This window comes from Caretta caretta, chromosome 15 (assembly GCF_965140235.1).
Source record: "Caretta caretta isolate rCarCar2 chromosome 15, rCarCar1.hap1, whole genome shotgun sequence".
Classification (NCBI taxonomy): domain Eukaryota; kingdom Metazoa; phylum Chordata; order Testudines; family Cheloniidae; genus Caretta; species Caretta caretta.
The window spans coordinates 3,974,389-4,001,115 of NC_134220.1; the positions used below are offsets into that span (position 1 = coordinate 3,974,389).

General features: G+C 46.6%; 1 protein-coding gene and 1 long non-coding RNA gene across 2 annotated transcripts; one reads left to right on the forward strand and one right to left on the reverse strand.

The window, feature by feature from the left end:
* Positions 1 to 7,703: 7,703 nt before the first annotated feature.
* LOC142069355 (peroxisomal membrane protein 2-like) lies at positions 7,704 to 9,724 on the forward strand. The gene is made up of 3 exons (XM_075120180.1): positions 7,704 to 8,119; positions 8,686 to 8,805; positions 9,257 to 9,724. The coding sequence occupies exons 1-3, from the start codon at positions 7,925 to 7,927 to the stop codon at positions 9,326 to 9,328; spliced, it is 387 nt and encodes a 128-aa protein (XP_074976281.1). The 5' UTR covers positions 7,704 to 7,924; the 3' UTR covers positions 9,329 to 9,724.
* A 3,166-nt stretch (positions 9,725 to 12,890) lies between these two features.
* On the reverse strand, positions 12,891 to 24,021 carry LOC142069356 (uncharacterized). The gene is made up of 4 exons (XR_012665146.1): positions 23,875 to 24,021; positions 19,306 to 19,447; positions 16,697 to 16,738; positions 12,891 to 13,115 (listed from the first exon to the last, which is right to left on the reverse strand). It is a non-coding gene; the product is annotated as an uncharacterized LOC142069356 (long non-coding RNA).
* Between the last annotated feature and the right edge of the window lie 2,706 nt (positions 24,022 to 26,727).

The following is a 26,727-nucleotide window of genomic DNA, read 5'->3' on the forward strand; positions in this document are numbered from 1 at the left end:
CTTGCAAAGTTTTATCTTTACTCTGGTGATTTGCTGGTTATGTTGGAGATCTGTGACAGATCCATGCAGAAGTGGACAGTCTTCTTAGTTGCAGGAAGGAATAAGATAAATCTCATATGCAATAGAGAGACAAAGGAAAATACAGGTCCCCTACGTAGCGGGAAGGAGAGCTAATAACTGACTCCATCAAAAAGGCTGATGTGCTTAATGCTTATTTTGCTTCAGTCTTGACTGAAAAGGTTAATGGTGACCAGCTACTCAATACATTAATATTAGCAACAAGGAGGAAGGAATGCAAGCCAAAATACGGAAAGACCAGGTTAAAGCATATTTAAGTAAGTTGGATGTGTTCAAGTTGGCAGAGCCTGATGAAATTCATCCTAGGGTATTTAAGGAACTAACTGCAAAAATCTCAGAACTATTAGCAATTATCTTCGAGAACTCCTGGAGGATGGGTAAGATGCCAGAGGACTGGAGAAGGGCCAACGCAGTACCTATCTTTAAAAGGGAACAGAGGACCTGGGGAGTTATAGACCTGTCAGCCTAACTTCAATAGCTGCAAAGATACGGGGACAAATTATTTAACAGTCAATTTGCAAGTGGTCCCACATGACATTCTCATAAGCAAACTAGGGAAACGTGGTCTAGATGAAATTAGTAAAAAATTGTTGACAAAGCAATAGCACCTGGCAGGCTCTACAAGGATACTAAAGGCTGATCTACACTATGGGGGGAGATGGATCTAAGTTACGTAACTTCAGCTACGTGAATAACGTAGCTGAAGTCAGTGTACTTAGATCTACTTACCGTGGTGTCTTCACTGTGGTGTGTCAACGGGAGATGCTCTTCCGTTGATTCCCCTTGCGCTTCTCGTTGAGGTGGAGTACTGGAGTTGACGCTAGAGCAATCAGTGGTCGATTTATCGCGTTTATACTAGACACGATAAATCGACCCCCACTGGATCGATTGCTGCCCGTCGATCCGGCCATTAGTGTAGACATGCCCTAAGACATGTATGCCCATGACAATGGATGCAGCTCAGTCAGACTTTCCACTGCCCCTAGGCTGGATGAAGGGTTAAGGTGAGGGATCCCAATATTTATAGACTGGGATAAACAATTTACGTATTTCTGTACGCGTTTCTTGACATGTTTACCTCCCCTTGTATTTTCCTCCTGATGTTCCAGACAAAACATTTCTATTCGCCACCTGGCTTTGTACTTTCACTCCTGATGTTTCAGACAAAATATCACCATTCATCACTTTTGTCACACCATTTTATCGTCTGCTAGCTTGGGGTGTTCTTGTGCTGGCCTGCTGGGATGTGTTTACGTATCCGGTGTGTTTTAGCTATGCCAGCAACACTGGTGCCGAGTTCGTGTACCGGACACTGGCCTGCAGGGGAGCATCTGCTTTCGACAGGGCCTGACTTGCTCAGAGCGTAACTTCTGCTGACTTTGGTTCAGGCCTCAGGCCTTGCACCAGGCCCATGCTTCAGGCTCTTTCTTTCTTCTACAGTGCCCTTAAACAATTCCCAATTGTCATTCACATTTTTCTGATTGACTTTTTTTCTCCCAGCTGATTTGGCTCATAATTGTTTTCAGCTTTGTGAAACTGGCCCTTTTGAAGCACCATCATTGGTCTGGACTTTATTCTGTTTGTACATTGTAAGTGTGATCAAGTCATGATCACTTGTATGTAAGTTACCATTAATTTTTAGTTCTGTGATCAGTCCCTCTTTATCTGTCAAGATGAGGTCTAATATAGAATTCCCCTGTGCTGGGGGCCACACTTCCTTAGTTGCACAGGTTTGAGTTCAGCCTGGCCCCTAAGGACCAGTCTGGGGTGGGAGATCAGCAAAGGAGGCACTTCCTGTGTTGAGGCTTTGAGCTGCTGGGAACCAGCTGAAGAGTTCTTGTTAGGGGGCAAGGATGGTGTCAGGGCTGATTCCCCTCTCTGGCACTTGGAGTGTCGAAGGTGGGGGCCTGCAAGGATTCTAAAAATTAATACTGGCCACTCCAGGCTGGTATTAAACTCCCAAGGTTACAGCTTCTCTCTGACCTTGGATGGGTAGATGCTGCCACCACCCAAGTGCAAAAACCCCTTTGAGAACCCAGGAAGGTGCATTTGGGGATTCCTTCCTGTGCGGCACCCTCAAGCCCTTTCACTTCCCCTCCGGGGAAGAGCTGAGAAAGAAAACAAAGGAAATCAGCTGTTGCCACCAGCTAATTAAACAACGTGCACAAACCTCTTAGGACACAAAATCCAATCCTGTTCTTAAAAAAGATCAATTTTCTTACAAACAAAAAGAAAGAAAATACATTTGAAAACTCGGGCTATTGCTAGTTTTTAAAAACCCACTTACAAGAATTAAGCATCAAGAATAACCTTCTTGAGGTCCAGCTTAAAGGTTACAAGCAAAACAAAAGAATTTGGGGTTAGCACAGAGGAGTCCACAAGGCATAAAGAAATAAATAGAGATAAACCTAATCACGTCTTCCTAGACATTCCTGATCTACTTACATATCTGGGGTTTCAAATTAGTAGTTTCTAGGTATGATTCAGATGATTTTCATACCTGGCCCAAGCTTCGTACAGCATAGTTCCAGCCCTGGCTCTGCTTCTCCCTGAGAACAACAGACAGACAAAGGGGACGTTTTTTTCCCAATTTTAAAAAGTTCTAGCCTTCCCATTGACTCTTTTGGTCAGGTGCCCACTCCCTTCCTTTTACCTATGCAGGGAGACTTTTTAACTCTTTACAGGTAAAGCAAGTAGCTAACTGGCTGGCTGGATGTCCATAAAAGGGAGCTATCCCCCCTTAATTTATCACAGATGGTTTATCGGTGAAGGCTCTGGACTAGGAGTCAGGGCTGCTCTTAGTTGGGCCTGGTTGCGGCAGGCCCCCGGGGCCGTTGTGAGTGGGGTCAGAGAGTCAGCTATTATGGGGAATCCCCAGCTTGAATGGTCAGCCAGCTTTCCAGCTCCTTTGCACTGCTAGTGTGGCACAGAGTGGTGAGACGTAGGCCCAGCGGCTGTGTCAGAAGGCTTGAAAAGCTCACGTGATGTAAATCATATTGCTCCGTGATGCCTGACAATGGCACGGCCAGGAGAACAGTGGCAGTTAGCAGAATCTCCAGGCCCTAGCTGGATTGCTCCAAGTCCTGTACAAGGTAAGGGTCCGTCTCTCTGAGAGTCTGGTAGAGTTCTTCTTGGGCCCGAGCTCCTTTCCTCTCAACCAGTTGCAGTAAGGCATCGTTCATCATTCGACTTGTCTGTTCACTTCTCACCTCTTCCTCTCCTTCACTGCTAAGTAGCTGGGCCACCCGTAAGCGCACCAGCACAGGCTGGATCTGTCCCATTCGATCACTGTGCTTCCCCACAAAGGCTGCACCTAATGGAGACACCAGCCCTGTATTACTCTGCTGCACATGGGAGATAAAACCCTGCGTTAGTCTTCCTCCCCTGTGCCATTCTGGGTTGCAGGGACTTGCTCCCACCCCGTACATGAGACTCTTCTAGCCCAAAGCACACAGCCTTTGCAGAAAGGTTATAAAGTCACTTACAGTTGCATATGGTAGGTAAGGGACTCCTCCATTTTGACTTCAGACACTGACAAAGGGTTGCTGAACAACCCTGAGGTTCTGGTGCAACAGCCAACACTGCTACACATTCCAGGCCCTCCCAGCAGCCTCTCCCATGGTGGGGTGCAGCTAGCGATGTGATCATTAATGAGCAGGGGAATGTTTATGATGTACACCATGAATCATAGAATATCAGGGTTGGAAGGGACCTCAGGAGGTCATCTAGTCCAACCCCCTGCTCAAAGCAGGGCCAATCTCCAATTTTCTCCCCAGATCCCTAAATGGTCCCTTCAAGGATTGAGCTCACAACGCTGGGTTTAGCAGGCCAATGCTCAAACCACTGAGCTATTCCTCCCCCCAAACCATGAAACCAGTTCTTAGCAGGGGCATCGTTAAATTGCAGACTAGTCTCCCTAGCGGAGGAAAGATTGTACAGTGGTTCAGGCACTAGCCTGAGACCTGGGTTCAAGTCCTTGCTCTGCCAGAGATTCCTGGCATGGCCTTGGGCAAGTCACTCAGCCTCTCTACACCTCCGTGCCATCTGTACAACGGCGATCCTAGCTCTGCCCTGCTTCACAGGAGTGTTGGAGGATAAATACAGTAAAGATTGTGAGGGGCTCCGGTTCTAAGGTCATATGAGTAATGAAGCTAGCTAGCTAGGGGACTGGTGACATGTCACCGCACTGCACACAGCGCTGCAGAATGGTAAATGCAAGAAGCAAACCAAAAAATGTCAGGGTTTGAAAATAAACCCAAGGCCAGAGAGTTCCAGAGTGTCTATAAATCCGGTTCCCATTTGCTAACTGGCCAATATCTGCTCTCCCATTCACCACTGTAAGCCCAGGGTCACCCCACTGAGGAGAACTGAGTTATTCCAGATTCATGCCAGCGTGACTGATAACCTAATGTGACAGAAATCAGGGGAAGTCTTACCATTGGTTTTCATGGGATTTGGACTGGGCCCTGTGTGATGTTGCACTCCATATGCTTTATGGAAATATACTTATGAATATGACATAACTGGAATATGTTTTACGCTAAATACCCCATGTATGGTGTCATTAGAAAGCTTGTAATCTACTAAGTGTGTTCATCCTACTCGGTTGCAAGTATTATTTCTATATCTGGAGTTAGGAGAATATGATATAGACTTGTATCAATGATGTAAACATATTAAGTGGAGGCCATTAAGGGTGCTCCAGAAACAATCAGTTGTAAATGGCCTTAGTTACTTGAAAGCCTTCCTGTGTACGTGTGGGCCAGCCCATAGGGAATAGAGACTAGGGGTCTTACAGTGACATGTGACCATGTCACCTGATAATGAAATGCATCTTAAATCTGGTACTTTTCCATTTAGAAGGAGGGGTGGGGACCCAGAGAGACAAAAGATTCCCACCTTATGCCAAAGATATAAAAAGGGGTGGAGCAGGACAAAGGCTGCCAGTCATGAGAAAACCCCTGCTTACCACCAGAGATGTCTGCTGGATCTTACAAAGGCTGTACCAGGTGAAAGGATTGGGCCCAGATTAGGAAGGAGTCTAGTCTGTGAAAGAAGCTTATTGGAACATCTCTGAGGGTGAGATATTATCTGTAATCAGTTTCTTAATGTATTAAGCTTAGACTTGCATGTTTTTGATTTATTTTGCTTAGTGACTTACTTTGTTCTGTCTGGTTTCAGAGTAGCAGCCATGTTAGTCTGTATTCGTAAAAAGAAAAAGAGTACTTGTGGCACCTTAGAGACTAACAAATTTATTGCTCATATAAATTTGTTAGTCTCTAAGGTGCTACAAGTACTCCTTTTCTTTTTGTTCTGTCTGTTATGACTTGAAACCATTTAAATCCTACTTTTTATACTTAATAAAATCACTTTTGTTTATTAATAAACCCAGAGTAAGTGATCAATACCTGGGGGAGCTAACAGCTGTGCATATCTCTCTATCAAAGTATTATAGAAGGTGGACAATTTATGAATTTACCCTGTATAAGCTTTATACAGAGTAAAACGGATTTATTTGGGGTTTGGATCCCACTGGGAGCTGGGTGTCTGGGTGCTGGAGACAGGTGCCGAGTGGTTTTTAGTTAAGTCTCCAGCTTTGGGGACGTGGACCAGACCCTAGGTCTGTGTTGCAGCAGGTTAGTGTGCCTGGCTCAATAAGGCAGGGTTCTGGAATCCCAAGCTGGCAGGGAAAATGGGCTCAGAGGTAATTTCAGCACATCAGGTGACAGTCCCAAGGGGGGTCTCTGTGACCGAACCCGTCACAAAGTAGTGTAATGCAATCTCTTTGTCGGGGCGGGGATTCAGTGGAATGGGGGCAGAGCAGGGGTGGGAAGAGGTGGGGTGGGGGTGGAGCATGGGTGGGAAGAGACGGGGCAGGGGTTTGGAGGAAGGGGTGGAGCGGGAGCAGGGTGAGGGGCGGAGCGGGAAGAGACAGGGCGGGCTGGGGCTGCATCGCTCACTGCTGCCAGTGCCAGACCCCCCGCTACCTCCCCAGGCCGTCCTGGAGCCCGGGTTCCCCTGAAGCGCAGGGCTCTCCAAAGCGTGGGGCTCAGGGTGGTTGCCTCGATCTGTCCTATGGATGGGACGGCTCTGAAAATATAAGCCCAAACGTTGGTGGAGCCAGGCCCATGTTCCTGAATATTGGCGCATGGGGACCACAGGCCCATATAACTTGCCGCCTCTGAGCAAGCTTGTCACAGCCAGCCCTGTTAGGGGTTGGGTGGGCAGGGGCGGAAAGGTTGTTTTAATTGCAGAAACCAATTTCTAAGTCATGTATTTTCTAGCTCTCCCAGTCCTGACTGATACAACAAAAGCAATTCAACAGGTCAGAATAAAGGGTATGGTAGCACACATGGCAGAGTTAAGGTTAGGATTGGGTAATTATCAAGAACTTTGAACACTTTGTTTTTTTTAATAATCTTAAAACTTTAACTTAGAATTTTTTGGCTTTCAGGTTTTTTGGTTTTTTTACAACTCTTGACATTCTGATAAGATTTCAGCAGAGCACTGGGAATTGATATGTCTTTGCAACCTTAACTCTAGCTTACAGGGATTTTGGTCAGAGAGTCGTCACAGCGATGGAGAAGGTGACCTAGTAGGTCTTTTTCCATCTCCAGTGTCTGTGTGTCAAGCAGGAGGACTGGATGTGCCAACAGAATGGATTCAGACTATGGAAACTCAAAGCTCTGTAAAAATCAGACTGACCTGTGAGCGTTTGGGAGGACAAAGCAGAAAGACTAACATCCCCTAGAAGAGAAAAGAAAGGAATCAGTCAAGCAGCCAGTTGATTCTCTCATTTGTGGGAGGCCTGGATAACACTGGAGACTATCAGAGGCTAAGGGCAATCTGAGAGGCTCTGCATTCCAAGAGCCCCTTGGCTAGCCAGGTGTCTGACCTGTCACTAAAGCTGTACTGGATAGCTCCCTTCACACACAGAATCTTCAAAGAGTTGGTTAATTTCCTGAAGATAATTTCTGGAATCTCAGGAGGAACCAGCATCAAAATATTCTGGGGGTGTTGCAGACCATGCCTCTGGAGTAGTGGTTCTCAACCAGGGGTACATGTATTTCTGGGGGTACGCAGATGTTTTCCAGGGGCACATCAACTCAGCTAGATATTTGCCTAGATTTACAACAGGCTACATGAAAAGCACTAGTGAAGTCAGTACAACCTAAAATTTCATACAGACAATGACTCGTTTATACTGCTATACATACGATACGCTGAAATGTAAGTACAATATTTATATTCCAATTGATTTATTTTATAATTATATGGTAAAATGAGCAAGTCAGCAATTTTTCAGTAATAGTGTGCTAGGACACTTTTGTATTTGTATGTCTGATTTTGTAAGCAAGTAGTTTTTAAGGGAGGTGAAACTTGGGGGTATGTTAGACAAATCTGAAAGGAATACAGTAGTCTGGAAGGGTTGAGAGCCACTGTTCCAGATCACCCCATGGGGTGGGGACATGCACTTCCTCTGTCCCCAACACCCTCCTCTCCTGGAGGGGTGTGAGAAGCAGGATACGCTGCTTTGCAAAGTGCTTCCCCCCTCACTGTTATGGCACCATTAGCATCTCTCTCTGGAGCAAGAGAAAGGATGGTCTGGTTAGAGCAGTAGCACAGTACTTCCTGCCACAGACTTCCTTTGTGACCTTGGGCAAGTCACTTGTCTCTCGGGACCTCAGTTCCCATCTGTACAAATGGGATAAGAGCCCTGCACACAGGGGTGGTGTGAGGATAAACACATTTAAGATTGTGAGGTGCTCAGATACTTTGGTAATGGGGCCAGCTAAGAACCTAAGCTGGAGCTGGATGGAAGCCTGGGGAAGGCTGGAGGACAGTGATGAAGCACAGTCATGCCCTCTGGTTTGCCAGGTTCCTGTTCACAGGGCCACTCAGTCACTATTTCTACCTGTACCTGGAGCAGCTGATCCCATCGAATGTCCCTTTTGCCATGGTCAAGAGGCTTCTGCTGGACCGTCTGGTTGTTGCTCCACCCTTCCTGCTGCTCTTCTTCTTCGTCATGAACCTGCTGGAGGTAGGTGCCTATCTCCAGTGTGTGCTGAAGTCAGGCTGTAGGGTTTGGTGTGTGGTTCTGGATACTGCTACAGATAGCTAAGTTAGACGTAACTGTGTGTTTATGTGCCTGGACGGAATCTAGCTCCTGGTCACCGATGATCTAGGACAGGCCCTGTTGGTCAGAGCAGGGGACCTTCTTACTTTGCTGCTGTCTTCCTGTGAGCTCTGAAATAGCTCACTCAGCTGCTTTGAGCCTTGGCTTGCCCTGCTATACAGTGGGGATGCTCGTGTTTAACATCAGCCTGGGGTTTGTGATCTCCTGAGCGTGCTGCATGGCCGGTTGCTCTGTTCCCCTCTGCTGGAATGGCCAGCTTTGGCTAGTGTGATACACCTCTGGCACATCGTGTGCACCTGGGTCTCACAGGTGGTGAGTGCTTCTCTCTGGCTGCGCTCTGTTAGGATCTGTGTCTTTGTAACCCCTTTGCCCACATGGCTTAGGGCTCTGTAAGGGCGAGAGTCGGGGCCTCTTCCTCTGGAGTTTAGGCCTGGCCTCCCTGGCCATCACCGGTGTTCCTTGTGTTCCAGGGGAAGGATCTGTCTGCGTTTGCTGAGAAGATAAAGAGTGGTTACTGGGTAGCACTCAAAATGAACTGGAAAGTGTGGACCCCAGTCCAGTTCATTAATGTCAATTACGTCCCTATGCAGGTAAGTCTCTGCCTGCTCACATGATGTCCTTGCCTGGGAATTCTGACCACTCTTGCAGCCCTACATCCAGGTTTATAGCGTGGGCTTTTTTCCCCACTAGTATAATGTCCAGGGTCCCCTTATTGATCGCCCTAAGATCCCCTTCCTTTAATATTTCTGTCCTCCATGCTAGCAACCCCCACAGTTGCTCTTGTGCCTGAATCTGTTACTGCTCCTCAGCTAGTTGCAGAGCTGAGGGCCCCATTGCCCGCAATCAGTTGTTCAGGTGTGAAGGACTGCACAAATCCAGACAGACGCTGACACTTTTGTCAGTAAGACACAGGCACTCACATCTGTATCCAAAGGGGGTGTCGCGTCCCAGTGCAGTAAGTGACCCAGTTCTGTCCCAGGAACTGCAGTTAGGGGACTGTCAGCCCCAGGCCGGTCTGTATCTTGACACTTCTCTCCACAGTTTCGGGTGTTGTTTGGAAACCTCGTTTCTCTCTTCTGGTTTGCCTACCTGGCCTCCATCAAGAAGCGATAGCATCACAGCTGTAATTTTGGGCTGGCCTGCATCGCCTGTTGAGGCGATTGCCGTTGGTGCTCTGAAAGTCCGCAGCCCCCGCTTCGATCTGGGAGCATCTGCAAGAACTGACACCACTGCAAATCCTCTGGGATTCAACACTGTGCATGCTGCCCTAGTGCCGACAGTGCCTGCAACAATGAGTAAGGCGCCTATCCCTGACCAGGAGCCCTGGGCACTCTCCTAATACAAATAATACTTTGATTCTTTTCTGACTAAGACCTTGAATTAACTGCTTTCTAATGGTGCTTAACAATAACCATAAAATCAACTGGTAGGATAAGAAACCAGCACAAAGTGTTCTGGGTCTTTTACTCTTCATTTTTGAGTATAATAAAATTGCTGTTTCACTCCTTTCTTGCAAAGTTTTATCTTTACTCTGGTGATTTGCTGGTTATGTTGGAGATCTGTGACAGATCCATGCAGAAGTGGACAGTCTTCTTAGTTGCAGGAAGGAATAAGATAAATCTCATATGCAATAGAGAGACAAAGGAAAATACAGGTCCCCTACGTAGCGGGAAGGAGAGCTAATAACTGACTCCATCAAAAAGGCTGATGTGCTTAATGCTTATTTTGCTTCAGTCTTGACTGAAAAGGTTAATGGTGACCAGCTACTCAATACATTAATATTAGCAACAAGGAGGAAGGAATGCAAGCCAAAATACGGAAAGACCAGGTTAAAGCATATTTAAGTAAGTTGGATGTGTTCAAGTTGGCAGAGCCTGATGAAATTCATCCTAGGGTATTTAAGGAACTAACTGCAAAAATCTCAGAACTATTAGCAATTATCTTCGAGAACTCCTGGAGGATGGGTAAGATGCCAGAGGACTGGAGAAGGGCCAACGCAGTACCTATCTTTAAAAGGGAACAGAGGACCTGGGGAGTTATAGACCTGTCAGCCTAACTTCAATAGCTGCAAAGATACGGGGACAAATTATTTAACAGTCAATTTGCAAGTGGTCCCACATGACATTCTCATAAGCAAACTAGGGAAACGTGGTCTAGATGAAATTAGTAAAAAATTGTTGACAAAGCAATAGCACCTGGCAGGCTCTACAAGGATACTAAAGGCTGATCTACACTATGGGGGGAGATGGATCTAAGTTACGTAACTTCAGCTACGTGAATAACGTAGCTGAAGTCAGTGTACTTAGATCTACTTACCGTGGTGTCTTCACTGTGGTGTGTCAACGGGAGATGCTCTTCCGTTGATTCCCCTTGCGCTTCTCGTTGAGGTGGAGTACTGGAGTTGACGCTAGAGCAATCAGTGGTCGATTTATCGCGTTTATACTAGACACGATAAATCGACCCCCACTGGATCGATTGCTGCCCGTCGATCCGGCCATTAGTGTAGACATGCCCTAAGACATGTATGCCCATGACAATGGATGCAGCTCAGTCAGACTTTCCACTGCCCCTAGGCTGGATGAAGGGTTAAGGTGAGGGATCCCAATATTTATAGACTGGGATAAACAATTTACGTATTTCTGTACGCGTTTCTTGACATGTTTACCTCCCCTTGTATTTTCCTCCTGATGTTCCAGACAAAACATTTCTATTCGCCACCTGGCTTTGTACTTTCACTCCTGATGTTTCAGACAAAATATCACCATTCATCACTTTTGTCACACCATTTTATCGTCTGCTAGCTTGGGGTGTTCTTGTGCTGGCCTGCTGGGATGTGTTTACGTATCCGGTGTGTTTTAGCTATGCCAGCAACACTGGTGCCGAGTTCGTGTACCGGACACTGGCCTGCAGGGGAGCATCTGCTTTCGACAGGGCCTGACTTGCTCAGAGCGTAACTTCTGCTGACTTTGGTTCAGGCCTCAGGCCTTGCACCAGGCCCATGCTTCAGGCTCTTTCTTTCTTCTACAGTGCCCTTAAACAATTCCCAATTGTCATTCACATTTTTCTGATTGACTTTTTTTCTCCCAGCTGATTTGGCTCATAATTGTTTTCAGCTTTGTGAAACTGGCCCTTTTGAAGCACCATCATTGGTCTGGACTTTATTCTGTTTGTACATTGTAAGTGTGATCAAGTCATGATCACTTGTATGTAAGTTACCATTAATTTTTAGTTCTGTGATCAGTCCCTCTTTATCTGTCAAGATGAGGTCTAATATAGAATTCCCCTGTGCTGGGGGCCACACTTCCTTAGTTGCACAGGTTTGAGTTCAGCCTGGCCCCTAAGGACCAGTCTGGGGTGGGAGATCAGCAAAGGAGGCACTTCCTGTGTTGAGGCTTTGAGCTGCTGGGAACCAGCTGAAGAGTTCTTGTTAGGGGGCAAGGATGGTGTCAGGGCTGATTCCCCTCTCTGGCACTTGGAGTGTCGAAGGTGGGGGCCTGCAAGGATTCTAAAAATTAATACTGGCCACTCCAGGCTGGTATTAAACTCCCAAGGTTACAGCTTCTCTCTGACCTTGGATGGGTAGATGCTGCCACCACCCAAGTGCAAAAACCCCTTTGAGAACCCAGGAAGGTGCATTTGGGGATTCCTTCCTGTGCGGCACCCTCAAGCCCTTTCACTTCCCCTCCGGGGAAGAGCTGAGAAAGAAAACAAAGGAAATCAGCTGTTGCCACCAGCTAATTAAACAACGTGCACAAACCTCTTAGGACACAAAATCCAATCCTGTTCTTAAAAAAGATCAATTTTCTTACAAACAAAAAGAAAGAAAATACATTTGAAAACTCGGGCTATTGCTAGTTTTTAAAAACCCACTTACAAGAATTAAGCATCAAGAATAACCTTCTTGAGGTCCAGCTTAAAGGTTACAAGCAAAACAAAAGAATTTGGGGTTAGCACAGAGGAGTCCACAAGGCATAAAGAAATAAATAGAGATAAACCTAATCACGTCTTCCTAGACATTCCTGATCTACTTACATATCTGGGGTTTCAAATTAGTAGTTTCTAGGTATGATTCAGATGATTTTCATACCTGGCCCAAGCTTCGTACAGCATAGTTCCAGCCCTGGCTCTGCTTCTCCCTGAGAACAACAGACAGACAAAGGGGACGTTTTTTTCCCAATTTTAAAAAGTTCTAGCCTTCCCATTGACTCTTTTGGTCAGGTGCCCACTCCCTTCCTTTTACCTATGCAGGGAGACTTTTTAACTCTTTACAGGTAAAGCAAGTAGCTAACTGGCTGGCTGGATGTCCATAAAAGGGAGCTATCCCCCCTTAATTTATCACAGATGGTTTATCGGTGAAGGCTCTGGACTAGGAGTCAGGGCTGCTCTTAGTTGGGCCTGGTTGCGGCAGGCCCCCGGGGCCGTTGTGAGTGGGGTCAGAGAGTCAGCTATTATGGGGAATCCCCAGCTTGAATGGTCAGCCAGCTTTCCAGCTCCTTTGCACTGCTAGTGTGGCACAGAGTGGTGAGACGTAGGCCCAGCGGCTGTGTCAGAAGGCTTGAAAAGCTCACGTGATGTAAATCATATTGCTCCGTGATGCCTGACAATGGCACGGCCAGGAGAACAGTGGCAGTTAGCAGAATCTCCAGGCCCTAGCTGGATTGCTCCAAGTCCTGTACAAGGTAAGGGTCCGTCTCTCTGAGAGTCTGGTAGAGTTCTTCTTGGGCCCGAGCTCCTTTCCTCTCAACCAGTTGCAGTAAGGCATCGTTCATCATTCGACTTGTCTGTTCACTTCTCACCTCTTCCTCTCCTTCACTGCTAAGTAGCTGGGCCACCCGTAAGCGCACCAGCACAGGCTGGATCTGTCCCATTCGATCACTGTGCTTCCCCACAAAGGCTGCACCTAATGGAGACACCAGCCCTGTATTACTCTGCTGCACATGGGAGATAAAACCCTGCGTTAGTCTTCCTCCCCTGTGCCATTCTGGGTTGCAGGGACTTGCTCCCACCCCGTACATGAGACTCTTCTAGCCCAAAGCACACAGCCTTTGCAGAAAGGTTATAAAGTCACTTACAGTTGCATATGGTAGGTAAGGGACTCCTCCATTTTGACTTCAGACACTGACAAAGGGTTGCTGAACAACCCTGAGGTTCTGGTGCAACAGCCAACACTGCTACACATTCCAGGCCCTCCCAGCAGCCTCTCCCATGGTGGGGTGCAGCTAGCGATGTGATCATTAATGAGCAGGGGAATGTTTATGATGTACACCATGAATCATAAAAAGAAAAGGAGTACTTGTGGCACCTTAGAGACTAACGAATTTATTTGAGCATGAGCTTTCGTGAGCTACAGCTCACACGAAAGCTCATGCTCAAATAAATTCGTTAGTCTCTAAGGTGCCACAAGTACTCCTTTTCTTTTTGCGAATACAGACTAACACGGCTGTTCCTCTGAAACCATGAATCATAGAATATCAGGGTTGGAAGGGACCTCAGGAGGTCATCTAGTCCAACCCCCTGCTCAAAGCAGGGCCAATCTCCAATTTTCTCCCCAGATCCCTAAATGGTCCCTTCAAGGATTGAGCTCACAACGCTGGGTTTAGCAGGCCAATGCTCAAACCACTGAGCTATTCCTCCCCCCAAACCATGAAACCAGTTCTTAGCAGGGGCATCGTTAAATTGCAGACTAGTCTCCCTAGCGGAGGAAAGATTGTACAGTGGTTCAGGCACTAGCCTGAGACCTGGGTTCAAGTCCTTGCTCTGCCAGAGATTCCTGGCATGGCCTTGGGCAAGTCACTCAGCCTCTCTACACCTCCGTGCCATCTGTACAACGGCGATCCTAGCTCTGCCCTGCTTCACAGGAGTGTTGGAGGATAAATACAGTAAAGATTGTGAGGGGCTCCGGTTCTAAGGTCATATGAGTAATGAAGCTAGCTAGCTAGGGGACTGGTGACATGTCACCGCACTGCACACAGCGCTGCAGAATGGTAAATGCAAGAAGCAAACCAAAAAATGTCAGGGTTTGAAAATAAACCCAAGGCCAGAGAGTTCCAGAGTGTCTATAAATCCGGTTCCCATTTGCTAACTGGCCAATATCTGCTCTCCCATTCACCACTGTAAGCCCAGGGTCACCCCACTGAGGAGAACTGAGTTATTCCAGATTCATGCCAGCGTGACTGATAACCTAATGTGACAGAAATCAGGGGAAGTCTTACCATTGGTTTTCATGGGATTTGGACTGGGCCCTGTGTGATGTTGCACTCCATATGCTTTATGGAAATATGCTTATGAATATGACATAACTGGAATATGTTTTACGCTAAATACCCCATGTATGGTGTCATTAGAAAGCTTGTAATCTACTAAGTGTGTTCATCCTACTCGGTTGCAAGTATTATTTCTATATCTGGAGTTAGGAGAATATGATATAGACTTGTATCAATGATGTAAACATATTAAGTGGAGGCCATTAAGGGTGCTCCAGAAACAATCAGTTGTAAATGGCCTTAGTTACTTGAAAGCCTTCCTGTGTACGTGTGGGCCAGCCCATAGGGAATAGAGACTAGGGGTCTTACAGTGACATGTGACCATGTCACCTGATAATGAAATGCATCTTAAATCTGGTACTTTTCCATTTAGAAGGAGGGGTGGGGACCCAGAGAGACAAAAGATTCCCACCTTATGCCAAAGATATAAAAAGGGGTGGAGCAGGACAAAGGCTGCCAGTCATGAGAAAACCCCTGCTTACCACCAGAGATGTCTGCTGGATCTTACAAAGGCTGTACCAGGTGAAAGGATTGGGCCCAGATTAGGAAGGAGTCTAGTCTGTGAAAGAAGCTTATTGGAACATCTCTGAGGGTGAGATATTATCTGTAATCAGTTTCTTAATGTATTAAGCTTAGACTTGCATGTTTTTGATTTATTTTGCTTAGTGACTTACTTTGTTCTGTCTGGTTTCAGAGTAGCAGCCATGTTAGTCTGTATTCGTAAAAAGAAAAAGAGTACTTGTGGCACCTTAGAGACTAACAAATTTATTGCTCATATAAATTTGTTAGTCTCTAAGGTGCTACAAGTACTCCTTTTCTTTTTGTTCTGTCTGTTATGACTTGAAACCATTTAAATCCTACTTTTTATACTTAATAAAATCACTTTTGTTTATTAATAAACCCAGAGTAAGTGATCAATACCTGGGGGAGCTAACAGCTGTGCATATCTCTCTATCAAAGTATTATAGAAGGTGGACAATTTATGAATTTACCCTGTATAAGCTTTATACAGAGTAAAACGGATTTATTTGGGGTTTGGATCCCACTGGGAGCTGGGTGTCTGGGTGCTGGAGACAGGTGCCGAGTGGTTTTTAGTTAAGTCTCCAGCTTTGGGGACGTGGACCAGACCCTAGGTCTGTGTTGCAGCAGGTTAGTGTGCCTGGCTCAATAAGGCAGGGTTCTGGAATCCCAAGCTGGCAGGGAAAATGGGCTCAGAGGTAATTTCAGCACATCAGGTGACAGTCCCAAGGGGGGTCTCTGTGACCGAACCCGTCACAAAGTAGTGTAATGCAATCTCTTTGTCGGGGCGGGGATTCAGTGGAATGGGGGCAGAGCAGGGGTGGGAAGAGGTGGGGTGGGGGTGGAGCATGGGTGGGAAGAGACGGGGCAGGGGTTTGGAGGAAGGGGTGGAGCGGGAGCAGGGTGAGGGGCGGAGCGGGAAGAGACAGGGCGGGCTGGGGCTGCATCGCTCACTGCTGCCAGTGCCAGACCCCCCGCTACCTCCCCAGGCCGTCCTGGAGCCCGGGTTCCCCTGAAGCGCAGGGCTCTCCAAAGCGTGGGGCTCAGGGTGGTTGCCTCGATCTGTCCTATGGATGGGACGGCTCTGAAAATATAAGCCCAAACGTTGGTGGAGCCAGGCCCATGTTCCTGAATATTGGCGCATGGGGACCACAGGCCCATATAACTTGCCGCCTCTGAGCAAGCTTGTCACAGCCAGCCCTGTTAGGGGTTGGGTGGGCAGGGGCGGAAAGGTTGTTTTAATTGCAGAAACCAATTTCTAAGTCATGTATTTTCTAGCTCTCCCAGTCCTGACTGATACAACAAAAGCAATTCAACAGGTCAGAATAAAGGGTATGGTAGCACACATGGCAGAGTTAAGGTTAGGATTGGGTAATTATCAAGAACTTTGAACACTTTGTTTTTTTTAATAATCTTAAAACTTTAACTTAGAATTTTTTGGCTTTCAGGTTTTTTGGTTTTTTTACAACTCTTGACATTCTGATAAGATTTCAGCAGAGCACTGGGAATTGATATGTCTTTGCAACCTTAACTCTAGCTTACAGGGATTTTGGTCAGAGAGTCGTCACAGCGATGGAGAAGGTGACCTAGTAGGTCTTTTTCCATCTCCAGTGTCTGTGTGTCAAGCAGGAGGACTGGATGTGCCAACAGAATGGATTCAGACTATGGAAACTCAAAGCTCTGTAAAAATCAGACTGACCTGTGAGCGTTTGGGAGGACAAAGCAGAAAGACTAACATCCCCTAGAAGAGAAAAGAAAGGAATCAGTCAAGCAGCCAGTTGATTCTCTCATTTGTGGGAGGCCTGGATAACACTGGAGACTATCAGAGGCTAAGGGCAATCTGAGAGGCTCTGCATTCCAAGAGCCCCTTGGCTAGCCAGGTGTCTGACCTGTCACTAAAGCTGTACTGGATAGCTCCCTTCACACACAGAATCTTCAAAGAGTTGGTTAATTTCCTGAAGATAATTTCTGGAATCTCAGGAGGAACCAGCATCAAAATATTCTGGGGGTGTTGCAGACCATGCCTCTGGAGTAGTGGTTCTCAACCAGGGGTACATGTATTTCTGGGGGTACGCAGATGTTTTCCAGGGGCACATCAACTCAGCTAGATATTTGCCTAGATTTACAACAGGCTACATGAAAAGCACTAGTGAAGTCAGTACAACCTAAAATTTCATACAGACAATGACTCGTTTATACTGCTATACATACGATACGCTGAAATGTAAGTACAATATTTATATTCCAATTGATTTATTTTATAATTATATGGTAAAATGAGCAAGTCAGCAATTTTTCAGTAATAGTGTGCTAGGACACTTTTGTATTTGTATGTCTGATTTTGTAAGCAAGTAGTTTTTAAGGGAGGTGAAACTTGGGGGTATGTTAGACAAATCTGAAAGGAATACAGTAGTCTGGAAGGGTTGAGAGCCACTGTTCCAGATCACCCCATGGGGTGGGGACATGCACTTCCTCTGTCCCCAACACCCTTCTCTGGCTGCAAGTGTTACTATAATATTGGTCTGCCAAAGGACAATGGGCGGGGAATGTCCCTCTGGCTATGAGTCTCAGGGGTAGTTCCCCTGTTTCTGGGGCTTATCAGTAGTCTAAATGGAAAAGAGAACAATATAACCATCGCATTGTCTCTGTCAGCCTAAATTCACCCGCTGTCCTTGTAAGGTGAATGGAGTAACAGTCTCTGAGCAAGAGCTGGGTGGTAACGCCTTGTCAGTCTGAGGGGTCCAGGCTCAAAGAGAAAAACAAAAACCCCAAAGTTAAAAGGTCCCTCTACTTTTCTAGAGAGTCTAGGCAGCAGGATCCCCAGCTGCTCCTCTAGTGGGCAGTCCCTGCTTGGGCCAGGGGTTTGGGAGCTTTGCTGTGGAGCTCTGTTTCGCTCCGAGTGCCAACTCCCACTGCCCAAGGAGCCAGCCTTCTCCAGGCCGCAGAGGCCTCACAGGTGTATCGGGTTTGAGCTGAGTGTGCGCAGAGAAGCTCATTAATCCCCTCCTAGGTTGCATGGGAACTTGCCCCATCACAGGGATTTAGGACTTAACCATTATTCTGGGGGATACTAGAGCATCCTGTGAAATAAGTTACCCTCTCTCTGGGGGTGCAAGGTGGTGCTGTTTAGAGCTCGCTGGACTAACTTCCTTAGGGAGGATGCAAAGTGTGTGAGAGTCTCTTCACACTAACTGTACGATATTGAGAGGGTCAGCAGCTCTTGGCAGAGATACATAGAGATTAGGAACACAAAATCTTGTCTTACATTCTCAGCTGAATTTAACTGGAAGCCTTAATGAGTGCGGTCTCTCCAGATGTTTGAGCAGAGAATTCGTCCCCTCTTAACATCGCTCATCGCACATCAGCCACAAACACAGTGCTCTTCTCTTTGCAATTTTCGGTGACACTTTCCATCCCTAACAGTGTGTTTTCTTTCTCTCTTTTCTCATCCTATCCTGTCCTTTGAGTGCCTGTTCAGTGTGTGATACAAGTCTCTGAATTCCCTGCCTGGCATCACTTGCTAGTCGATGCTTTCTCTCCATTGAGTTAAAAAAGTGATGGAGAGTAGAATGGATGATTTTGGATTTTTTTAAAATGGGCCATGTACCGTAAAAGCTGGATATTTCTCTTATCTCTGCCTGTAGTGTGGAACTGCACTTTCCCCCTTGCACTGTGATGTGTATCCTGGTTATTTTATTTTAATTGGAAATTGAATTTAAAAGGTCAGATGCATTGCTATGTATGCACTGGGAACCTAGGAGACCAGCCGTGCAACACCCCCCCCACAGTTGGTTCCTCCCTCCCTCTCTCCTTTGGGAGGTCTTCACATTAAACTCAGGGATGGGACCTGACAAAATTAGGATTCCCTTTCGGGCTCCTTTTCCTTAGTGACAGACTGCTGCCCACATCTGCCCTCCCTGCAGGGACCGCAGCTGATCCCCACCACAGAGCAAGCATGGCTCCCCTCAATGGGTGCTGATCTCTGTGTTGGAGAATAAACTGCCCTGGTTAGAGGGGAAGGGGATTTAGTGGTGTTTGATCCACAGGATTCAGTTCAATTGAATAAGATTATTTGCCTCAGCGATGGAGATTGCAAATCTCTGACAGCTGATTTAGGGCCCCAGCCAAAATCCAATGAAGTCAATAGAAAGTCTCCCACAGATGTTAATGGGCTTTGGGTCGGGGCCTCTGTACCTTTCCCAGATCACTGTGCTTCCGGCATCAGCATGATTCACAATAACCACCCCATCTCCCCTGAAGTTCTGCTCAAAATGTCATCCACATGGAACTACCATCTGCTGATCCTACCTGGCCTCACCAAGGCCTACCAGACCAAGCTGCCATCATCTTGACCATTCACATGGAGCCTGATTTCCTTCTCCATCACCCTGGTGTAGATCTCAATATATGACTGCTGCTCCACTGGGCTCCAATAGCAGAAGTGCAGTTGCTGAAGCAAAGAGAGAAGGGGTTGGGAGAATCTCCCTCCTCAGCCAAGAGCAGGAATGAACAATCACATGCACCAGACCACATCTCCTCCCCAGAACAGCGAGAGAATTGCCAGGGGAACATACAGCTGCCAGGACTCGTAAGGGTCTGTCCGAGCTGAAGTACAGCCATGGCAGGGCACCTGGTTACAATGTGGTTGTTCTAGAAACTGTTAAAGCCAGGTTCCAATTGTTACAATAGATGGGATTCAACAGTAAATAGTAAAAGGTTCTACAGTCATATAAATAAGAAGAAAACAAAGAAAGAAGTGGGACCGCTAAACACTGAGGATAGAGTGGAGGTTAAGGATAATCTAGGCGTGGCCCAATATCTAAACAAATACTTTGCCTCAGTCTTTAATAAGGCTAATAGGATCTTAGGGATAATGGTAGCATGACAAATGGGAATGAGGATATGGAGGTAGACATTACCACATCCGAGGTAGAAGCGAAACTTGAACAGCTTAATGGGACTAAATCGGGGGGCCCAGATAATCTTCATCCAAGAATATTAAAGGAATTGGCACATGAAATTGCAAGCCCATTAGCAAGACTTTTTAATGAATCTGTAAACTCAGGGGTTGTACCATATGACTGGAGAATTGCTAACATAGTTCCTATCTTTAAGAAAGGAAAAAAAAGTGATCCAGGTAACTACAGGTCTGTTAGTTTGACATCTGTAGTATGCAAGGTCTTGGAAAAAAATTTGAAGGAGAAAATAGTTAAGGACATTGACGTCAATTGTAAATGGGACAAAATAAGACGTGGTTTTACAAAAGGTAGATCGTGCCAAACCAACCTGATCTCCTTCTTTGAGAAAGTAACAGACTTTTTAGACAAAGGAAATGCAGTGGATCTAATTTGCCTAGATTTCAGTATGGCTTTTGATATGATGCCACACGGGAAATTATTAGTTAAATTGGAAAAGATGGGGATCCATATGAAAATTGAAAAGTGGATAAGGAATTGGTTAAAAGGGAGACTACAGCGGGTCATAATGAAAGGTGAACTGTCAGGCTGGAGGGAGGTTACCAGTGGAGTTCCTTAGGGATTGATTTTGGGACCAATCTTATTTAATCTTTTTATTACTGACCTCAACACAAAAAGTGGGAGTGTGCTAATAAAGTTTGTGGACGATACAAAGCTGGGAGGTATTGCCAATTTAGAGAAGGACCGGGATGATATACAGGAGGATCTGGATGACCTTGTAAACTGGAGTAATAGTAATAGGATGAAATTTAATAATGAGAAGTGTAAAGTCATGCATTTAGGGATTAAGAAGAAGAATTTTAGTTATAAGCTGGGGACGCATCAATTAGAAGTGAAGGAGAAGGACCTTGGAGTATTGGTTGACCACAGGATGACTATGAGCCGCCAATGTGATATGGCCGTAAAAAAGGCTAATGTGGTCTTGGGATGCATCAGGCGAGGTATTTCCAGTAGGGATAAGGAGGTGTTAGTACCTTTATACAAGGCACTGGTGAGACCTCACCTGGAATACTGTGTGCAGTTCTGGTCTCCCATGTTTAAGAAGGATGAATTCGAACTGGAACAGGTACAGAGAAGGGCTACTAGGATGATCTGAGGAATGGAAAACCTGTCTTATGAAAGGAGACTCAAGGAGCTTGGCTTGTTTAGCCTAACCAAAAGAAGGCTGAGGGGAGATATGATTGCTCTCTATAAATATATCAGAGGGATAAATACCAGGGAGGGAGAGGAATTATTTAAGCTCAGTACCAATGTGGACACAAGAACAAATGGATATAAACTGGCCGTCGGGAAGTTTAGACTTGAAATTAGACAAAGGTTTCTAACCATCAGAGGAGTGAAGTTTTGGAATAGCCTTCCAAGGGAAGCAGTGGGGACAAAAGACCTATCTGGCTTCAAGATTAAACTCGATAAGTTTATGGAGGAGATGGTATGATGGGATAACATGATTTTGGCAATTAATTGATCTTTAACTATTCATGGTAAATAGGCCCAATGGCCTGTGATGGGATGTTAGATGGGGTGGGATCTGAGTTACTACAGAGAATTCTTTTCTGGGTATCTGGCTGGTGAATCTTGCCCACATGCTCAGGGTTCAGCTGATCGCCATATTTGGGGTTGGGAAGGAATTTTCCTCCAGGGCAGATTGGAAGAGACCCTGGGGGTTTTTTCACCTTCCTCTGCAGCATGGGGCACGGGTCACTTGCTGGAGGATTCTCTGCACGTTGAAGTCTTTAAACCATGATTTGAGGACTTCAATAGCTCAGACATAGGTGAGAGGTTTATTGCAGGAGTGGGTGGGTGAGTTTCTGTGGCCTGCATTGTGCAGGAGGTCAGACTAGATGATCATAATGGTCCCTTCTGACCTTAATATCTATCTATGAGTCTATGCGTGTCCCTGAGCTGTGCCAAAGCCTTGGACAATTTAGGGCTGCTGTACAATTCAGGGATATGGTTAAGATCATGTCTACACTGCAAAATAGAACCAGGCTTTAACTGTGTCAGGAAGAAACTTTTGTAACCAGTTCATGATATGGTAGCACTTGTATAGTAGGTGGGCCCTGACCGAGTACCTTCAGGAAATCACAAATCTCAGTATCAAAGGGTTAGACACGAGATATGACATGTGCCAAAGCCTCTGAAAGGCCAGCTGCTGCAGTTAGTCTGGGACCGAATGTAAAGGTCTATATGAAACCCAGCAGAGAAACACAGAACATCTCCCAGAGCTGATAGAGGGACACCCACAGCTGACTGTAGGGTCTGATCTCTGTCCAATGCTCCAGATAAAAGTGAACCCCACCTAGGTCCCTGTCAATATAGCTTTGGGACAAATTCCTTCTTGATCCCTGTGTGGGGTATACAAACCCCACACTGGGAAGGAAGGGGTTAAAGGACAATACTGGGCCCAGCTAGCCCCGCCCTGCCCCTCCAGCCCTGCAGAGCATGCTCCAGCTGGAGACAGGGTTGAAAAGGGAGCAGCCCGGGTCAGAAGAGGAAGGCTGGGACAGGGAGGAATGCAGACATGCTGGAGGCTCATGCAAAGATGTCAGAGACGCCTCCCTGACACCTCCAGGACTGTGTGCTGAGCCTGGTTGGGGCTGACAGTTTGGTTTCCCTTTTATATTTTCTTTCTCCTTGTCTGGGACCAGAAGTGGAGAGAGCAGTGGTAGGAAGCGATGCAGGGATGGTAACACAGGGGGTCCCCAACCCTCCTTGCTGCTGAGCCTCCTGGGTCAGAGCCCAGTGGAGTGGCTGGGCCCGGGCTCCCCTACCTCTACCCCACCCCCAGCTAAGTGGACACTAAGTACTAGGCCACCCAGCCCACTGATGACCCTACTACAATCCCAAACCTAATCAATTTAACCCTGTTCCTGGGGACAAGAATCACCAGTTAAGTATCTGATCCCATTAATACCTCACAACACAAATGACTGTCCCTGTTTACTCTGAATACTAGTAAGGTGGATTCTGACAGCAGCTCTGGGACAGAGAATCCCAGTGTTTCCTGCCTTAGTGCTAGCCCAGGACAGTCCCACTTTCTGTCGGGGTTATCTCAAGATCTGATGGCCCGGACACCTGGTACCAAGACCCAAAGTACAGAGGGTCAGTCTGAGGAGGCTTGGGCACATGCCTTGACTTCCAGTTAATTTTGTCTTCTTCAATGGCCTGTCAATTTAAAGCATTGTCATTTCTGAGAAGTATGAACAGGGATCATTGAACTGCAGCCAGCTCTCCGTTCACACAAAGCATCAGAAAGGGAAAAGACTACAGTCCACATAGCCCTTTGGTGAGTCTGTGTTACAAGTCCCCCACCATGGGGTATTACACACACACCAGTGGGCTACAGCCATATCTATTAACCCTCACACCTCCCAGTGTGTGACACAAGCAATTAAAATGGGTGAAACGTGACCGCAGTGTGGAAAAGCTGGGATTTCTTCTGTCAAGTTATAATTGACCATACGTTTTTAAACTATGAAACTGGTTTTTAAGGATGTTCTTACTCTGTGAATTAAACAATCCAGTTAAAAAAAATGGAAAAAGACTCCATCAGGTGCAGCCATAATGATCCCCACTGGGTCATCAGCAGGATTTGACCCTCTCGACCTTTCGCTCAAATATGACAGCGATGGGTGGCAGTATTGAACCCTCAGTGAGAGAGATTTCAGATCCCCTGCACAGACCACTACCACTGTTAGAGATGTTTTCTGGTTTCCTTAGTGGCAGTGGCTGGCAGGCAGGCCTCTCCCTTTCCCTCTCTGAGCAATGCATGGTGCTTGGCTTTTCAGTACTTTGCTTAGCTGTTTCAGTGTATTTATGTGGCTCATTTTCACTCTAACAGCTGGGCAGAGCCCAGCCATCTTGGCAGTGGGAGTGCTATATAAATCGGATTGTGTTTTACCTTACTCAGTGAGTGGTCGTTGGGTATCAGGTAGAGGTGGAGAGTTACATCTGCAGCACTGAGTGTCCAGTAGATCAGCACAAGGGAATGGATGGGAATAAATTTTATGGCCGAACGTATCTTTCTCCAAAGCACGCCGAGCTGGGAGAAGCTGGGATTCCCCAGTACAGCAAAGAAATTATTAATTCTAGTTGTCTGGGGTGTCACCCAGAAGCACAGCACAAGTTTGAAATCCAAGACAGTATAGAGTCAATATTTATAACTTTAAATACAAAAATGATACATGCACCCAGATAGCATAATCATAACCAGCAAACCATAACCTTGTCTTGGACACCGTATATGACCCCCTTTATAGAAGATTTGGTGCCACGACAGGACCTTGGTTGCAACAATGAACTATATGGTCCCAGTTTGTCAGTAACATCACACACCTCCCCTGCTTTAAATGAATCTAGATAATTGTGGGGCCCGTAACTCCAGGACCATCGTCTCAGCAGCCTTCCGGAGAGGACCCATATCTCTATTACCCCTCTATTCAATTGATTCCTTCCTTGATTCCAACATCAGCCATAGCTCCTGGGGCTACATGACTGAAAGTCCTGAAAAGTTGCAGGGCATCTGGAGTGGACCTAAAGGCCTGAGGTTTGGGCAGGTCTGGCTCCCAATAGCCCCTCACCCAAACACAGACAGGAGACAACATGGGGGTGGTTTTCCCTGCCCTTTGGGGCATTTCCATTGATAATGCTATGTCCCTTTAAGGCCACCATACTGCTGTAATTCAGAAATCCAGGTGGAGGATCCTCTGTGCATCTATTCTAATCAGGGCTCATACTGTGCTCATCACCACCTGAGCACCTTCCAGTGAGAGAGAAACAAGCAACTGGCTAATGGAACTTTCTTCCTTCTACGCCGAAGGAAGAAAGTAAAATTTCAAAAAGAGAGAAACGCTGATGGGCCTGTGCACTTATCAGTGCAGTGTGCTGAGCACATGGGTCAGACAGGGTGAGGGGTGTGGTGGTTCATGGCTACTGCAGGAATTGGTTCTACTGAATTGACCTGGCTCCCAAGCATGCTCTGGCTTCTGCACAAACAAGCTTCACCCTTGCAATGTGCAATTTGGTTGTGCCAAAGGAGCAGAGTGGTCGATGGTGCTTGATGTCCTTCACCTATTCTGGAGTACTGTCTGGAGTACTGTCATGGATGGTTATAAACTGTTCAGGAAGGACAGGCAGGGCAGAAAAGGTGGGGGAGTAGCACTGTATGTAAGGGAGCAGTATGACTGCTCAGAGCTCCGGTACGAAACTGCAGAAAAACCTGAGTGTCTCTGGATTAAGTTTAGAAGTGTGTGCAACAAGAGTGATGTAGTGGTGGGAGTCTGCTATAGACCACCGGACCAGGGGGATGAGGTAGATGAGGCTTTCTTCCGGCAGCTCACGGAAGCTACTGGATCGCATGCCCTGATTCTCATGGGTGACTTTAATTTTCCTGATATCTGCTGGGAGAGCAATACAGCGGTGCATAGACAATCCAGGAAGTTTTTGGAAAGCGTAGGGGACAATTTCCTGGCGCAAGTGCTCGAGGAGCCAACTAGGGGGGGCGCTTTTCTTGACCTGCTGCTCACAAACCGGGTAGAATTAGTGGGGGAAGCAAAAGTGGATGGGAATCTGGGGGGCAGTGACCATGAGTTGGTTGAGTTCAGGATCCTGACACAGGGAAGAAAGGTAAGCAGCACGATACGGACCCTGGACTTCAGGAAAGCAGACTTCGACTCCCTCAGGGAACGGATGGCCAGGATCCCCTGGGGGACTAACTTGAAGGGGAAAGGAGTCCAGGAGAGCTGGCTGTATTTCAAGGAATCCCTGTTGAGGTTACAGGGACAAACCATCCCGATGAGTCGAAAGAATAGTAAATATGGCAGGCGACCAGCTTGGCTTAATGGTGAAATCTTAGCGGATCTTAAACATAAAAAAGAAGCTTACAAGAAGTGGAAGGTTGGACATATGACCAGGGAAGAGTATAAAAATATTGCTAGGGCATGTAGGAATGTTATCAGGAGGGCCAAATCGCACCTGGAGCTGCAGCTAGCCAGAGATGTCAAGAGTAACAAGAAGGGTTTCTTCAGGTATGTTGGCAACAAGAAGAAAGCCAAGGAATGTGTGGGCCCCTTACTGAATGAGGGAGGCAAACTAGTGACAGAGGATGTGGAAAAAGCTAATGTACTCAATGCTTTTTTTGCCTCTGTTTTCACTAACAAGGTCAGCTCCCAGACTGCTACGCTGGGCATCACAAAATGGGGAAGAGATGGCCAGCCCTCTGTGGAGATAGAGGTGGTTAGGGACTTTTTAGAAAAGCTGGACGTGCACAAGTCCATGGGGCCGGACGAGTTGCATCCGAGAGTGCTGAAGGAACTGGCGGCTGTGATTGCAGAGCCATTGGCCATTATCTTTGAAAACTCGTGGCGAACCGGGGAAGTCCCGGATGACTGGAAAAAGGCTAATGTAGTGCCAATCTTTAAAAAAGGGAAGAAGGAGGATCCTGGGAACTACAGGCCAGTCAGCCTCACTTCAGTCCCTGGAAAAATCATGGAGCAGGTCCTCAAAGAATCAATCCTGAAGCACTTGCATGAGAGGAAAGTGATCAGGAACAGCCAGCATGGATTCACCAAGGGAAGGTCATGCCTGACTAATCTAATCGCCTTCTATGATGAGATTACTGGTTCTGTGGATGAAGGGAAAGCAATGGATGTATTGTTTCTTGACTTTAGCAAAGCTTTTGACACAGTCTCCCACAGTATTCTTGTCAGCAAGTTGAGGAAGTATGGGCTGGATGAATGCACTACAAGGTGGGTAG